The sequence below is a fragment of the Rhincodon typus genome, chromosome 20 (assembly GCF_021869965.1).
Source record: "Rhincodon typus isolate 14 chromosome 20, sRhiTyp1.1, whole genome shotgun sequence".
NCBI lineage: Eukaryota > Metazoa > Chordata > Chondrichthyes > Orectolobiformes > Rhincodontidae > Rhincodon > Rhincodon typus.
In genome coordinates this window covers 27999460-28017787 of record NC_063351.1, presented here as the reverse complement: position 1 = coordinate 28017787, position 18328 = coordinate 27999460, and the positions used below count along the sequence as shown (strand labels likewise).

The 18328-nt window shown below is 39.0% G+C and overlaps 1 protein-coding gene across 1 annotated transcript in view; it reads left to right on the top strand.

Annotated features, from left to right (window-relative positions):
* The first annotated feature begins 514 nt into the window (after positions 1 to 514).
* Positions 515 to 18328, top strand: part of bub3 (BUB3 mitotic checkpoint protein) — a 31149-nt gene continuing 13335 nt past the window's right edge. Inside the window, exons 1-5 of the mRNA XM_048609191.1 lie at positions 515 to 640; positions 5771 to 5965; positions 7553 to 7622; positions 10340 to 10543; positions 13625 to 13689. Coding sequence (XP_048465148.1) covers positions 5771 to 5965; positions 7553 to 7622; positions 10340 to 10543; positions 13625 to 13689 — 534 coding nt within the window. The 5' untranslated portion in view covers positions 515 to 640. The remainder of the gene's footprint in view (positions 641 to 5770; positions 5966 to 7552; positions 7623 to 10339; positions 10544 to 13624; positions 13690 to 18328) is intronic.

Below are 18328 nucleotides of genomic sequence, written 5' to 3'. Positions count from 1 at the left end.
GATAATAAGTGTACATTAGTTCATGGTATTAAATGTCTGGATAACAACGCAGGAAGGCAACATTCATCTATTATGTTTGCATGCTATATACTACTGATATCCTCAATATCATCTCTATCCATACACGTTACAGTATTGCAGTCCCATTAAAACAGTAAGAGTGACTTCCTTCGTGATCGAAAAAATAAACCATGATCGTTTAATGTAATGATTTACAATATTTTAACATCGACATTAGTATTGTGTTTTTATGAATGCTACGTTTACAAAGTATTTGAACTGTTGCATTTCTCCAAAGTTGCTGCACATCACGAGATTGCACAGTTTATCCTAAAGAAAACCAACAATATCGTTTTTAATTTATGGTTCCTTCATCGCACTTTCCTTCCTTGTAAACGAAAACGTCCTTATATTTCAATGTTACCACACTCCGGGTTCAAGTTGAAGTTGAGATATTGCAGCTTTGAGGAAGAAACGGGAACAAGGGAACGTCACGTGACCTGACGCCGTCTTCAAACCGGCCAATCAGGAGAAAGAATTGTGAACGGCGGCGACGGGTACGGTGGTAGTGCCTTCTGGAACAATCCGAGTGAAATCAACGGCAGTTGGAGTTTAAGTTCAAAATAGAGAGGACGAGAAGGTAGGTGACGGGAAACGAGAAGTTTCAGGCCGGTTATTCACTCAGTGCGGGCTGTCTGGTCGGCCTCGTGCTGCCCTATCATATCCCTAGCGTTGGTTGTGCTGGAGGCCGGCGCCATCGCCGCTAGGCCGCAGCTGACGCCTGCGGCTCAGTTTCCGTGTCTGTTCGCCAGGAGTTTCTGGCGTCGCGGGCAGTGAGTGCGGCGTTACGTCGCTATCTCGTTTCCGTCAGGTTGGCAGCCGGCGAAACGAAGGACATTTGGGTTTTGGGGATTCAGTCTGAGGCTGAGCGCCGGCGTTCATGTCACTTTGACACGGCGGCCATCTTATTGGTCGGATATAGTTCAGTTTTAGTTTCCAAATATTGAGGCCTTTTGCAAACAGCTGTTCCCTTCGTCAGTTTTATCCCCTCATGTTTAAAGTTTATTCAACCACTCTGACGATTGTATGGCTAATTCCGTCGCTACTATGTAGTTATTAAACTGCATAAATAGAAGTGTTAGTATGTCTTAATAATGGTAGTTCACCCCTTGTTTCTCTTGTAACACTGACAGCCAGAGATGCTAACTGCCCATAATCAAAATGGTGTTGGTGGCAGAAGAGAAACAAGGGATACCATTATTTTGTTCTGAAGACATGTCCTTTTAGGAAATAACATGTCCTCTTTGATAACAAGGTGTAGAGCTGGATGAACACAGCAGGCCGAGCAGGAAAGCTGACGTTTCGGGCCCAGACCCTTTGTCAGCTTGACTGTCTGCTGCAACATACTGTATTTGTAAGTGGGAGAATTATTTTTAATGAAGTTCAACTTTTTTGTTGTTGAAAGGCCATTCCTTATGGAAGGGAGAAATACTCAATTTGCTACGGTGGGGGAAAATGCAAACTTTGGACGGGGGTGTGTGTGAGTTTGAAGAGAAGATGAGAGTTTATGAAGAAATTTGAAAGGGGAAATGAGGGATTTAAATTGGATGCGTTGTCCCTTAAAGACTACATAGGCTAGTAAGGGTGGAGGTGGTCACCGAGTAGAACTTGTGGCATGTAATAAGACTATCAGTGTTACGTGGTATATTGTATGTCTAACAATGCATTGGAACAGGTAATAACACCGTGTGTGTTTCAATAGTAGATTATAATAGATAATATTTCAAATGGTATTTATGGCAGGTTATGTCAAATACTTTGCTTAGTGATGAACAGGATATTGTGCTTATAACTTATGCCAGATATTATTGTAGTATCTGCAGGAATTTAGAGTAGATAGGCTTCTGGAGTGTGCAGTTCCTGCAAAAGGTAGATACGGGTGGGAAGAGAAATATCTCTTTGGGGTCAGGTTGCAGGTGGTGGAAGTGGCGGATGATGATGTGTTGGATGTGGAAGTTGGTGGGGTGGTGAGACCAAGCGCAGACTTGGTGACAGATTGGCGGAGCATCTGCGCTGTATGTGCTATAACCAGCAACACCTTCCGATTGCCAACCATTTTTAACTTCCCCTCCCACTCTTGATGACATGTCCATACTGGATTGCCTCTGGTGCTACAATGAAGCCGTGCACCAATTGGAGGAATGACACCTCATTTTGCCTCAGGAGCCTATAGCTTGATGGCCTGAACATCGAATTCACCAGTTTCAAAATCTGCCCACTCTGGCCTCATTCCATGTCCAACCCTCCCTCTCGTCCCCACCTCCTTGACCTGACACAACCTGTCCATCAGCTTTCCCACCAAACGCCCCAACCTTCCCATTGACCAATCCCCACTACCCCCTACCTGCATCCACCTATCACCATCCCTTCTATTTATTCCCCAACTCTCTTCTCCCTCCCCAGTCCTGACGAAGGGTCCTGACCAGAAATGTCGACTTTCCAACTCCTCTGATGTTGCTTGACTTGCTGTGTTTCTCCAGTTCCAAGCTATTGACTCTGACTCCAGCATCTGCAGTTCTTGCTATCTCCGAGTGACTAATCACAGGCCTCCAGGCTGAAAAATAATCCTCTAGCACTGCCTTCTGTTTCCCACCTTCAAGCCAATTTTGTATCCAATTGGCTTGCTCCCCTTGGATTCCATGTGTTCTAACCTTGTTAGCCAGTCTACCAAGTAGAACCTTGTCACTTCAAAAACTCTATCAAGTTAGTGAGACATGATTTCCCACACACAAAGCCCTGATGACTATCCCTAATCAGTCCTTGTCTTTCCAAATACATATAAATCCTATCCCTCAGAATCCCATCCAACAACTTACCCACCACTGACATCAGGCTCACTGGTCTACAGTTCCCTGGTTTTTCCTTACCACCTTTCTTGAATAATGGCACCACGTTAACCACCCTCCAGTCTTTCAGCACCTCACCCATGGCTATTGATGATACAAATTTCTCAGCAAGGGACCTAACAATCACTTCCCCAGCATCCCGCAAAGCTCTGGGATACACATAACTAGGTCCCAGGGATTTATCTACCTTTTATGTGTTTTAAAACATCCAGCACTATTTCATCCTCTGTAATATGGAAACTTTTCATGATGTCACTCTTTATTTTCTGAAGTTCTCTAGCCTCCATATCCTTCTCCACAGTAAATACTAATGCAAATGCTCGTTTAGTATCTCACCCATCTCTTTTGGTTCCACATAGGTGGCCTTGTTGATTTTTAAGGTGCCCTGTTCTCTCGCTAGTTACTGTTTCCCTAACGTATTTGTAGAATCTCTTTGGATTCTCCCTAACCCTATTTGCCAAACCTATCTCCTGTTCCCTTTATTGCCCTCCTGATTCCCCTTTAAGCATATTCTTTCTTCCCTTATACTCCTGTTGGGAGTCACTCAGTCCCAGCTGGCTATACCTGACATATGCCAGAGCCTCAATTTCACTAGTCAACCAGCATTCCCTGCACCAACCAGCCTTCCCCTTTACACTAACAGGAACATACTGTCCCTGAACTCTTATCTCATTTTAAAAGGCCTTCCACTTTCCAACTATCCCTTTACCTGTGAATAGCCTCCCCCAATCAACTTTTGAAAGTTCTTGCCTAATGCTGTCAAAATTGCCTTAGTCCTTTTGTATTTTAACTTTTAGATCAGGTCTCTCCTTTTCGATGACATTTTAAAACTGTGAGAATTATGACTACTAGCCCCAGAGTGCTTCCCCACTGACACTTTTTGTCACTTGCCCTGCTTTATTTCCCAAGCAAAGGTCAAGTTTTGCTCCTGTAGTGGGTACGTCCACATACTGAATAAGAAAATGTTTTTGTACGAACTTAACCAATTTCTCTCCATCCAAGCCCTTAAAACTGTGGCAGTCCAGTCCATGTTCGGAAAGTTTAAATCCTCTAATGTTATAAACCCTATTATTCTTATACCTGAAACATTTTGAAAGATTTATTGTAATTAGATATTTTCACTTGTGTTTTACAGCAGGATGCAGGCTAGGCAATGAAATGCCTTTGGTTTAGCCTAATATTGCACTTGTGTATTATACTAAATTGCTCCAACACAATAAAAAAGCTCTTCACAACATTGTTAAGATGAGCAGAAATTATATACTAATCACAGCACTCCTTATGTAACTAAGTTATGAAAGGGGCAAAGATCCCTGGCAGAAGGAGTCAATAATGGTGCTACTGTAGAAAGAAACGATGAAACTTAAAAACATAATAGTTGAGGGGCATAAAAATATCAGCATCTACCAGGATGGAGATACTTGCCTGACCTTAGAAAGGTAGGCAGAGCTGAAAAGCACACCATCCCACAACTGTGCATCAATAGGAGTACATGCATTCATCCAGCCCCACAACTCGGATACAGTTATCCTCTCTAGCCACCAACTGGTGTCGAAGAGAGAAGGGGAGCAGTGGTCAAGGCTCAAACCTTGTTTAAAAAAAAAAAAAAACCTGATGAAAAGATTATGTCCCTTAAGTTTACATTGAACTTTATTGCAACAGTGTAGTTGGCCAGGTATGGAGCAACCCAGGGAACTGGAGAGTTAAATGGCAAGTATGCAACTCGGGGTCATGTTTGCTGATGACCATGAAGCCTATCTTTAAAAATTGTATATATTTATAGTTAAGACCAGTTTATATGTTTAATCAGGAAATTGCTTTTGTGTTTTTAGGGTTATATATTCAGTTACTACTATTTTAGTACCTATTGCTCCATTATGATTTGCTGCCACTGTCATGTTACCAGTTTTAAATACTGTCACTGTGTGACAAAACACAGCACAGGCACTTTAATATACAATGATATTTGCTTCCAGAGCAAATCTAAAAAGATCTAAAGACTTTTAATGTAGCTTGAAGAACAAAGTATGTTGCATTTTATCCACTTTTGTCTGAATGGTTTGCCTGAATAGCCTGTTGGACAGGATTGATTACTAAGAATTTTCAGTGCAGAAGTTGGCCATTAACTCAACATTAACTCAAGTTCATAGTGTTGCTGATGTTTGACATGGAGACAATTGATATTGCTGTGTGCTTGGGTATCCTGAGGTCTAAAGTTATAGATATTTGACTAGGTTAATGCTATTAAAACAACTGCATTCAGCAGATATGCGTGGTGCATATATTGTGTATTTTCACAAGATATTGACAATTTCATCTTTCCTTTCATTTGATTTATTATACATTAAGGATGATTCAGCTTTTATTTTCAGTTGTGTTCTGGCGCTGTTTGGTTAGTATGTGAAGGAGACAATTTTTATAAAGCCCATTATGAAATTAGAGTTATACAGCAAGGAGTCAGACCCTTCAGTCCAATTCGTCCATGTCGACTAAGCTAGTTCCAGTTGCCTGCATTTGGCTTGTATTTCTGGAACAAAGACGACCCATTTTACTCTTCTGGTCGTTCTTGTTACTGAAATTAACTTTCCCATTACCAAGTCTTCATCTTTAAGGTAAAGATAGCTGTAGTTGTTGTAGTTGATACCGTAATCAGAGAGAACACAAAGCTCTGGTTTATTGACTAAAGAAATTGCTTACCTTGTCCTTGCTTTCCCTCAAAGTACTAAGTGATATTTACATTAAACCAGTAGTGATCGTTATTGATGGTTGTAACAAATCAATCCTCTCCACTGTTTCTTTGATCTTAGTTTTAAATTTAATAATTAGAACTGACATTGCTGAAATATTATGTTGCTTTTTTCCAGATGACTGGATCAAATGAATTCAAACTGAACCAGTGCCCTGAAGATGGGATTTCTGCCATTAAGTTCAGTCCGAACACCTCTCAGTTCCTATTGGTATCATCCTGGGATTGTACTGTCCGTTTGTATGATATCACATCGAATAACATGCGCCTCAAGTACCAGCATTCAGCAGCTGTCCTGGACTGTGCTTTTCATGTAAGAAGGGATTTATTTTGCTGCTGAATTTTGATTACCTAGAATGTTTGAAAAATGTTTTATCTGCTAGCAACATGGATATCTATCTTGGGTAGCTGTATAATATTGCCAGTTTGAGTTCACTGTCAAATATCTTCAACATCAGCCTGAACCTAAGCCATTTCTATTAATATACCATACTCCATAAAGCAATTGAGCGTATCTTGAGTACCACAGTTTAATTTTTTTTTGCATTATACTTTTAAACTGAAAGCTCCCTGTTTGATAAACTTATTTTAATTCCTCTGCTTTCTAATTTATTCTTGTTTTCTTATTCCTTTAATTTTCCTTTTTTTTGTTTCTTTGTGTGTTTTCCTTTATCTTGTCACATTAGGTTACTTTCTCTCCAGAGCATTCATTATTCTTCTGGTATGAGGGCATTCATTACCATCTCTCTTAACAGTTTTTTGTTTTTAACCGTTTAACCTAGGAGACGCCTCACCACTCATGACAGCTACACAATGTGTGTTTACTCTCCTGAAGAGAAACTGCATGACTTCCACTGTTTATAAAGTTACTAGAATTATGTGCAATATTTTTATGGGGGTCTCACGAATGCTGTCGAGAGTTTGGTATAATTTGAGTATTTGTGGTCTGCTGTATTTGCATTTTTGCTGATATTTAAGTGTGGATCCAATGCCAGCACATTGTAAGTATTAATTCAGCTCTTATTCTGATCATCATATGTTATAGATCAAGAATATGTACTGAAAAATGACTAAAATAGCTGTGCAGAACATTTACATTTATCAATACGAAATATGATTTGCTGTTTGCAATAGCAAAACTAATCTCGATCCTTCTGCAGTTATTTAACTGCATTGTTTGTCCCTATTGATCTCCACATTTCTGTCAGCAGATTGACAAACTTTCTTTTTGGTAACCTTAAGGGTTATGCACATAGTTTTCATAAAGTACAATACAGGCATGGTCAATTTGAGAGAATGTTTAAAAAACAAATGAGCCTGTTCTGCCAAACTTAATTCTCAACCCTTCCTTGCTGCATAGTCCCCATATTCCTTAATTTCTCTAAAGAATTTCAAAGATTCACAACCCTTTCAGTTAAGAAAGTACTCATCATCTGAGCTGTAAATAATCAGCTCTTTATTCTGAGACTCTGGCCTTGTGGCCTAAATCCTACCCTCTAACTTGGGATGGAAAGTGTTGAAACTGCAAACTTTAATAGCTTAAACTTTTATGCTTGTAGACAAACAGTGGAATATCGTTGTACTTGACATACCATTTCAATAAGTTATTGTGTTTGTTGGCATTAATCCCTTTATAAGTTACAGAAAATTTTAATTTTGAAGGGTGAAATGCAGATTGTAATCACTTATGGTCATTTTATTTCGTCTAGAGATGAAAAAGTGTGTTTCTTTTGAGACGTTTTTAAAAGTGCAGGACAATTTTTGAAAAAGAGTAAACATAAATGTTTCTATTTGGTGAACATGGGATCGATATTTGTTTCATCAAAGTATCAAGTTAAGTTGTGCACTAACAGTGTTTAATTTTTCTCAACACCTTCATCCCCTCTACCCCTGTAAATAGGATCCAACTCATTCATGGAGTGGCGGGTTGGACCTTTCACTGAAAATGCGTGATTTAAATACCGACCAGGGTGAGAAATGTTTATAATAAATATGCTGTTAAGGAGTTGCATGGTGTTCTTGAATAGCATTTTTTTTGTACAAATTATGCTTTCAAGTTAAGACTGGCTGACTTTCTAGTAAAGCCGTTGACAAGGTTCTGCATGATAGACTGATTAGTAAAGTTTGATCACATGGGATTCAGGGAAAACTTGCCAATTGGATACAAATTCTCTTGACACTAGGAGAAATGGTGATGAAAGGTTGTTTTTTTTGGACTGGAGGCCTGTGACCAGCGGTGTTGGGTCCACTTTTGTTTGTGATTTGTATAAACTGTTTGGATGAGAATTTAGGAGGAATGGTTAGTTTGCAGATGGTACCAAAATTAATAGTATAGTGGACAGTGAAAAAGGTTATCCAACATTACAAAGAGTCTTGATCAATTGGGCCAATGGGTTGGGGAATGGCAAATGGAGTTTAATTTAAATAAAAGCAAGTTGTTGCATTTTGGTAAAACGAACAAGGGCAGAACTTATACAGTTAATGGTAGGACCCTCAATGACACCAAGGGGTTCAGACACATGTTTCTTTGAAAGTTGCATCACAGATAGACAGTGGTTAAGAAGGCATTGAGCGTGCTTGCCTTCATTGCTCAGAGCATTGAGTATCGGAGTTAGGACATCATGTTGAAGTTGTACAGGATGCTTGTGAGGCCACTGTTGGAGTACTGTGTGTAGTTCTGGTTGCTCTGGTACAGGAAGGATATTAAATTGGAGAAGGTTCAGAAAAGATTTACCAGGATGTTGCTGGTACTGGTGGGTTTGAATCATAAGGAGAGACTGTATAGGCCGAAACCGTTTTCACTGGAGCGTAGGAGGTTGAGAGGTGACCTTAGAGGTTTATAAAATCATGAGGGACATAGATAAAGTGAATAGCAAAAGTATTTTCCTTAGGATGGGGAGATCAAAACTAGGGGGCATATTTTTAAGGTGAGGAGAAATATTTAAAAGGGACCCAAGGGGCAACTTTTTCAGAGGGTGATTTGTATGTGGAATGAACTGCCAGAGGAAGTGGTAGATGTAGGTACATTCCAAAAGACATTTGGACAGGTACATGAATAGGAAAGGTTTGGAGGGATATAGGTTAAACGCAGGCAAGTGGGACTCTTTTAGTTTAGGAAAACTGGCATGGGTGAGTTGGACAGAAGGGTCTGTTTCCCTGCTGCATGACTCTGACTTTCAATAGTCGAACAAGTTTGACAGATTGTTAAACAAACAAAACTAAAAGTATCTCCTGTTGTTTCTTTTTAATATAGCCTAATGTTTTGTTCTAATTTCTATTTGCCCTAAACAGCCCATGCTAGTGTTATCCTACTAACAGTAGGTCTAATTATTTGCTCAGTCTGTCCATTATCGCTTTATTTTTCTTTCCTTCAAGCACCTATCTAACCTAGTCTTAAATATTGACATTTCTTCAGTTTTAATAACTAACTAATCACACATTGTGCAGTTTCTCAATCTTCTATGAAATTATTTTTGTTTTTCTTACTAGCTCACATTTGCTCAGTTTTATTCCATTGTTCTGGACTCCTCAACTATTGTGAAGCCAGTTTATATTTCCATGTTCTGAATCCTTCATAATTTTAAACTCCTCTGGTGTTCCTTCTACTATCTGATTTAGAATTTGGTATCCACTGATTCTAGTTGCAGTTTAGAAGCGTACATTGTTTGTTGAGATATCCTTGGTGACCTTATGATGGACATTCTTTTTGTATTGAAAGGTTGAGAAATATCCATTTTCATAACTTGTAAAAGCAGATTTTTAAAGATTAAGATGTAATGTTTTACTGCTTAATGGCCAAATTTCTTTAATGTCTCCTATGTTGATTGTAAAACTGCTGAAGAATGATAAAATGCAAGGCACATTCCTATAACGATGAAGAAAAAGTAAAATTGAGGCATGATTTTGCTGTTCTATTAATATATAACTACAGCTCAAAACCGGTATGTCAAAGATGGGTTGCATTGCAAACATTTGGAAGATTGGGTCTATGGAGTAGAGTTATTATATCAATTGATTTGAGGACTGTGTTTTGGAGGAGGGTAATCCCAGAATGGCCCTTGGATTGGTTTGGACCTCTTTCCACTCCTGCCTCTGGTTTACACTGTAGTCGCTCCTTATTATTGATGTCACTGAAGTGGGCTAGGGACACAAATGTTCGTTATTTTTAAATAGATTTGATTATTCTCTAATCTAAATAACATCGGAGGAATGCTTTACGCCATGAACGTATAGACTAGCGAGATTCCAATCTTCTGTTTGTGGCCAAGTTGGCAACCTTGAAGTCCATATCTTTACATTATGTTCACCATTTATAGTTCTGGCTCGCTGCTTTGTTCTAGTTGATGATGTGACCTTTAAGTCATGTGGTTTTCATTTGCTCAGTGCATGGCTGGATGAATTGTGAACATTTTTAATATCCAGGACCTCAAGATAGTGAAAACATTTTATGAAAAGTCAATATTTCCTGCACTTCAGATGGATACCTTGGTCCCAATGTAACCTGAGATGGAATACGTGGACGACCCATCTTAGACTTGCTTGGTCTTTGAAGGATGTATCCCCAGACCTTCACACTGATAGTTATAATGACAATAAAGAAGTCCCACTTCTCTCCTATGAAAGATAAATAACCAGCTTTTTCCCTTTAAACGAAATCTAAATTTTTTTTATATTATCTTTTTTGTAGAATCAATTGTGGGTTCACATGATGCTTCAATTCGTTGTGTTGAATACTGCCCTGAAGTGAATGTAATGGTGACGGGAAGTTGGGATCAAACTGTCAAGCTGTGGGATCCTAGAACACCTTGCAATGCTGGAACATTTGCACAGCCTGAAAGGGTATGCATTAATATTGTTTATGACATAATACTCAAATTGATTGCAAATAAAGGTACAATTACATGTTTCTGTAAAGCTATTTCCATTATTCACAATGTTAGCTGTATCTTTTGGGGTATAGAGTAGGATTGGGTAACTATATTGACAATTGTAAATCACTATGTTGACTTGTATTCACTTGAATATAAAACATGAAGGGGTGATGTGATTGAGCATGGTTAAATTGATGCCAGAAAGTATTCTTTCACATAAGGGGTGGTGGAAGTCATGAAACTCTTTCCCAGAAAACTGAACTTGGGTCTATTGAAAATTTCTTAACCCAGAATTGCACATTTGCATGGCTAGGTTTAAAGTTTGAGGCAAGGTGCAGGTTATAAGAAAACAGATTATCTGTAACCAAATTGAATGTCCGAATAGGCTGCCAAGGCAAAATGGCTGACTTTCTGTTCCTGCATAAAGTGATTTCGGCTAGTATCATATTCATTTTGTTTTACTTTGTTGGTAAGTGCTTAAATTAATAAAAAAAACTGGAGTATAAAACGCATACTCAAATATAAACAAAGAGCAGCATTTTCCAGAGGTACTTACCTAATTCTGTTTGGGAATAAGAAAATCCTGTATCCCTTGCTTGAATAAATTTGTAATCGAGGGGAAAATTCTTGAATTTGAGAAATTTTAAAAAATACTTCAAAATGCGTAGTCTGACCAACTCGCTTTAAGATAATGCTTTTGATGCAAGACCATTAATGAAGAAGGGGGTTGTACCTAAAGCATTAAAGGAACAGGCTCCACTCCAGCGTAAAGTATAGTCATTGTCATTTTAAGTAGATTATGTACTTCCCTTTGCTGATATGCAGTTATATTATTTTCCATTTCCAGGTAGAACATTTTTAAATGTGGTTTAGTATTGTGGAAAATAAGTTGACATTCTTAGTGGAATAAACAATGTTACCCATATGGGGTTACATTTTAATGGTTTTTTGTTTTGACCAAATAATTCTAGCTAAGGTTTGAATCTAGTAGTTTATAATGCATGCATTGTAATATAGGTAAATTTTGTGTAGTCAACTGCTCACCTTAAGCACCCTATTCTTACTGTATTATCTACTAAGTGACCATGAAGTCACTCCATTACTCTTAGCGTAATTTTTAGTAAGATCTTAGTTTAAAGAAAATAGCCTGTGGTGAATGAGAGTATGATTTATTGCATGTTAGCTTCCAAGAGCTAGTGATGAATCTGTGACAGAATGGAGTGGAACAGACAGGCATTGTCAATGGAGCTGTTTATTGGTTCACAGGGGCTCATTATGGCATCAGGTTTTTTATCTTGAGTGAGTAATACTTCTCCTGATGAATGTGTGCACAGAGTAGACTGGCAGAATCTGCATGACCCATCAGTTCTGCAGTTTGATTTATGAGTGCTTAGGAGTTCGGAAGATCACATTTGCAGTGCAGAAAGTACTTGACAAGCAGTATTTCTAAAGAAGCATATGTATTATCTATTGCTTAAACTGTTGGTCCGAATTACAAGCTTGCATTCAGTGAAAAAATTTTAAAACAACTTATGAATAAATAAAAGATTGCTAGTTGTGGGTATTTCCTTTTGGGAATATAAGTATGAGAAATAGCTGGTCTACTGTAACTGCAATCAAATATTCCAAATAGTGTGCATATGTGTGATTTAAAAGATGCATACATTACTGAAAACAACTGATTTAATTCATGAAACTGTCCTGTGCCTATTGTATAATTATCATTTTAATTTATCATAAATATTCCAAGCAAATTGTGGTTTGGAGTTGTGGGGATGTGGAAAAAGATGAAATTTTTAAAATTATGGCCAAAGGGTAGGTCTCAATTTAGATGTGTTTAGGATCATGGAAAGGAGAATCTGAAGTGCAGCTTAAGGTCAAGGGAGATGGCCAATTGTCAGATATTTATGAAGTTATTAATTGTGCACTTGGAATGAGAAAGCTGAGATTGCTATCTTGAGAGAATCCTTGCAGAATTTCAGAACAAAGTATGTGATTAAATTTACTGTCAATACATCCACTGGTCTTAATGATTGTACAGATCTGTCAGTGCTGGTTTCAGTTTCTGTCACTTGACAATGTGCATTGTACTAAAGGCTAACACTTCTTGCATTCCTTTACATTCTCCACCTTTTCAATCAGGCCAGAGGAGAGCATCCCTAACATAAAAGCCCTGCTGGCAGTATTCACTTGACAAATGGGTAGTCGCACCCACTAGGTCCAGAACAACCGAGTAAGATTGATCAGAAATTGAGATAAACGACATTGTCATTTAGTATTTTCTGCAGAAACTCAGTTGCACTCTGGGTCTAATGCTCAGTTGAATGAATTCTTTAATCTGTTCAGCATCCTCCATTCTCTTGCTTTTAGGCAGATTCAAAGCAATGATAAATGCTCTGAATTTGCAGGGTTTTTGATGGTGGATTGTGATCCCAGTTTCAAGATCTACTGCAGATTAATGTGAAAATCCTGAACTTGCAGTCTGTCGTTCATTGCTTTGCTACAGGCAGCGCTGTGGTCCTGCTGTCTCATCAGAGCCAGCAATCTGGCAAAACCCTCCTTTGTTCAATGAAGCAACTGGATTTTTGTTGGTAATAACTGCTGCTGAACAGCCAATTTGATCACAAAAATAATTTTGCATTTGTAGAATGATGTTAAATGATTCCAGATCTAGATTTAAATAATTGAAATTAAAGTTTGTTCATGGTGTTTCAGCTTCCAAATTTATCCCCCCCGTGTTTGTCTCAATCTTTGTTGTGTGTTCTAATCAATTTAAAAAAAAAAAAGTGCTTTTGATATCCTAGTTGGCTGTTTGAACATTCCTCAATGTGAATTGCTGCTTGCATAGCTGATGACATCACTTGAACTTGACTCTGTATTCCTGTTAAACAACACTGCAACTAATCAAGCCGTGTGAAAGTTCTTGCTGCGGAATTTAAGATGTCTCACCAAACTTTCTTTTGCAGTAAGTTCAGAGCATCTTTGCTTTGATCACAAAATCTCTAGGCCACTGTCTTTGGGTGAGGTTTTTATAAAAACATCTGATTGAGGTGATTAGTATATTACGTGTAGTCTTAACATTCACTTTTTTTACTCTTTAGGATATGCTCATCTACTCTTAAAACTTGAATCTTTTGCTCCTGTTAACATGTTGCTTCATTTGCTGGTCTGTCCAGATTTTGTGGATGTTTGGAAAGGGCTTTCTGTACTGTTTTTCTGTCATAATGGACACATTTTTAAATCTGACCAAATCAGGATTTATTGGTCTAAGCAACTTAAGATTCTTATCTGCTGCCAAAGATGAAAAGTTACCTTATTCCTGTTAAATTTGTTTCAATCACAGATTATGAGCACTAAACAATTTGGGATTCATACTTCAATAAGGTATCACATGCTGCCCTTTTCCAAATTTCAGGCTGCACAATTCAAACAGGAGCAAGCGATGAATAAGGATTAAGTGCAAATTGAAAGCAATTGATTGGGCTTTAAGACCACACTGCCGAGGCTGAGTGACTACAGTTTTTACATCATGATCTCAATAATTTATGGGGATCAATATGCTCATGGTACTTGAGATTTAATAATTGGAGAAGAAGAACTGAGGATAGATAAAGGGGATGATGTACTCCAGTTTCTTTATTTGGTTAAATGCTCAATCAGTTCTTTCAGGGTAATTCTTAGATGGCAAGTGTGACTAAGCTTAGCTGAAAGACTACTCAGAACAGATCCTCCTCCACAAATGATCGCAATAAGTCCTTTTGGTTTTCATCCTCAAATGGACCTATCAGCCCTTTGGTAAAATCAGTTCTGAGAGTCTCTTGACTGAAACCAAGATGAGCTAGTTATTTCTGGCAGAGAAGAAAGGAACTCGGTCTATCAAGTTCATTGTGTATGGCGCTTTCTAAACCTCTGCTGATGCATTTCTGTGAATCTATACTTTCATTCTCTCCTTGTTGCAACGTAATTTCTGCGATTCCTGCCGTGATTTTTTCTGCCTATGGCCACAAGGGGTACATCCCAAGAGTTTCATGATTGTTTGACTCCTGCTTCTAGTTTGCGTACTGCCCTCTTGATCTCTGCAAGTAAGATGTTCAGTTTCCCTTAATCTTGCATTCTACTGTTGTGTTCTGTTGCCTGATTATTCAATGTGTTTAAATTTGAATAATATTTCAGGTGTGATGTTAAACTAGGGCTCTGTCTGTTGGGTGGATGTAAAATATGTCACGACTTGCATCACCGAGAAGTTATTGCTTGTGTGCTACCATTTTGTCCAACAAGCAACATCACAAAAAAAACACTATCTGGCAGTTACCACTGATGTTTGTAGAAGTTGTCTAAGCACAAATTAACTATTGTGGTTTTTACATGACAGCACTGCTTCCACTTCAGAAGTACTTGGCTTTAAAATACTTTTGGGAAGTTAAGAAATCATGATAGACACTATAAGTCCAAATCTCTGCTTCAATCACTACCATTATGTCATTGCTGTTGAAATAGTCAATTATATCTTTGCCAGTTCCAGTATAAACTTCTTTTGTGGTTTCCTTGTCCAACTTTTATGAAGACTATATTTTTGATTGTGAGCTGAAATGGGAAAAGGACTGCTCTTAAAATCAAGGATTGTGAAAGGGATTACTGTACTTAAAAGCACTTATTTATACTGTTGTTTTGTTTAAGCAGTATGGGGAGTTGTTTTAGTTGCAGACAAACTGGCACTGGTTTGTGTACGGAAGCAAATTTGGCTGGCAACAAGCAGCTGATTGGTTTGTGGAGTGGTGATCAGCTGGCAATGACAGTTGGCCTTCTGCCTGGCAGCAACTATGTAGTTGGCTCCCAAGTAGCTGAACAGCTTGTGGATGTGAATGAGATGGGCAGAAACCCTCCAACCTCCAGAAAGCTAAGTGCTGTCTTTTTCTCTTCAGTGAAGGATGCCTGAAGAAAACCAGATTAATTTCCTTGCCAATTGCTGTAAGCTGTGGCTTTTAACCCATAGTTTAGAGATGTTATAATTTGCAATTGAAAGTCACTCTGCCTCCTGAAAGCAAGTGAAAGTACTTGGAGAAGACTGATTTGAGGAGCAGCAGGTCCTTGCATCCCAAAAGAATCATCTCAGTGAACCCTGTAGAGACGAACCATTTGAACTGCCTTCCAGTTTTTCTCTCCCCCCAGTAAGCCCAATTATTTTATTTGTTTCTGTATCTGCATGTGTTTGTAGGCGGTTAGAATACACCTCCTAGTTACTTAAAATCTATTTGTCATAGATAGTAACTATTAAGCAGCGAAACGTGGCCCAGCTTTCTGTCAACCTGGGCCTAAGAAGACAAATTTAAGAAATTTTGTGAACCTTTTAACTGCATCGACTCTTGTGATGACTCTGGGAATAGCAGACTCTGATTTTAAAGTGCAGTACCTCAGTGAGGTGTAACACCTGTAGCAGAGCTACATCCCATACCAACTTCAGCATTATTTAAATTCTGTTGTCTCCTTGCTATATAATATCCTTGTCAATATTCATATCCTTACTGATGGGTATATGAACATGCAAACTTAATAAGCCCTCCATGCCTTCTGCTGATTTGGTCACACTGGGTCTACGGCAAATGGAGAAGGAACCAATGAGAGAGAAATCTACTTGACCATGTCCTCGCCTGCAGCAGATGTATTAGGAGTATTGACTACCACGCTATTTCAAACAGATTCTTGCAACTCAAGTCTGGACCATTTCATTAGGTGCTGTGGGCAATCAGCACAATTTGCAACCTAATGATCTGGCCTATCTCCCATTGTACCACTACCATTAGGCCAGGAGCCCTGGTTTAATGGGAAGTGCAGGATGGCGTGCCAGGAACAGCACCAACTATAACTAAAATTTGAAGCATCAACTACGGTTCAGGATCACTTGCATACCAAGTTGTAAGCAGCATGGAGTAGACAAGGCTAAGTGTTCCCAAACCAGCAGAACAGGTCTAAGCTCTGCAGTTCTGCCATGTGTAGTCATGATTGGAATTAAATAACTAATGAGTTGGGACCTTCACAAACATCCCCATCCTCAATAATTGGGAACCCCAAAACATTAGTTCAGAAGGTAAGACTGAAGCATTTCAGACATAAGTGCCAAATGGCTGATCCTTCTTGCTTCCCTCCTGAAATCCCCAGCAAAAGAACTAAAGATGTGTGCTCCATAATTCACCATGCCCCGATTCAAACTGTTTCAGTATAGTTTATCTCATTGGTATCTATCTGGCAGTGACAGATTTATTCGGGTATGTCCATTTACAAAAGGCAGGATAAATTCTGTCAGATAACTACTATCCCACCAGACTAATCTTGATCATGGACCCTGAATGTGTTGTCTTCTGCCATCATGACAATTGCTTGACATTAACCTGCTAAGTTTGGGTTCTTGCAGGCCCACTCTGCTTCTAACCTCATTCATGCTTGACCCAGACGTGAACAAAAGAACTAAACCCGAGGGAAGGGAGGGTGGCTACATTTACCAAAGTCTGTTATCAAGGAGCCCTAGCTAAACTGGAGTCAATGGCATTCTGCTGGTTTGAGTGTTACTCAGCATCGAGGAACGTGATTGTGATTGTCAGGAGTCAGTCATCTTAGGCAACGGACATCATGACAAGTTCATCAAGGAATAGTGTAATCAGCATAACATGGACAGGACCTAGTGTTCTAGTTCCATTCATCAGTTTTCTCTTGTATAGGATGTGAGCATTGCTTTCAAGGCCATCATTTGTTGCCCATCCCTAGTTGCAGTTGAACTGAGTGGCTCGCTAGGCCATTTTGAGGCATTGAGTCATAGAATCATTGAATCAACTATGTTGGTGTGTGTCTGGAATTGCATGTAGGCCAGACCCCACAAGGATGACAGATTTATTCCCTAAAATGACATCAGTGAATGGTTGCCATTAGATTTAGATTTAGATCCTAGATTTTATTGAATTCAAATTTAACCATCTGCCGTAATGGGCATCAAATCCTTCTGCCTAGAATATTACACTCACGCTCTGGATGAAGTCAGTGACCTTCCCTTTTTAATATGGTTAACAATAAGCATGTTTGCGAATTATGGTGCAATGTTCATTACCATTTGTTACTACTCGGATACCAAAACAGTCTGTTCAATTGCAGCAAGACCTGAACAACATCGCAGGGCTTGGCTTTGTTAGGTGGCAAGTAGCATTCATGCCATACAAATTCTAGGCCATTGATATTCAATGACTTTACTGTTGCTGAATTGCTACTGTCAACATAATAGAGTTTACTATTGACCAGAAACTCAACTGGACTAGACATATAAACACTGTGGCCACAAGAGTGATCTGTGGTGTGCCGTAAGGATTGGTGTTGAATCCCTTGCTTTTCATCATTTATATAAATGATTTGAATGTGAATATAGGATGTCTCGTTAGTAACTTTGCAGGTGACACCAAAACTGGTGGTGTAGTGGACAGTGAAGAAAACTATCTGAGTATGACGGGACCTTGATTAGATGGGCTGATGAGCAGAGGAGTGGCAAACGAAGTTTAATTTGGATAAATGAGGTGTTTGCATTTTGGTAAGGCAAATCAGGGCAGGACTCAAACTTAATGGTAGTGCCCTGGGGAGTGTTGCTGAACAAAGGGACCTAGGGGTGCCGGTAGACAGGGTGGCGAAGAAGTCATTTAGTATCAGAGATAGTAGGAACTGCAGATGCTGGACAATCTGAGATAACAAGGTGTAGAGCTGGATGAACACAGCAGGCCAAGCAGCATCAGAGGAGCAGGAAGGCTGACGTTTCGGGCCTAGACCCTACA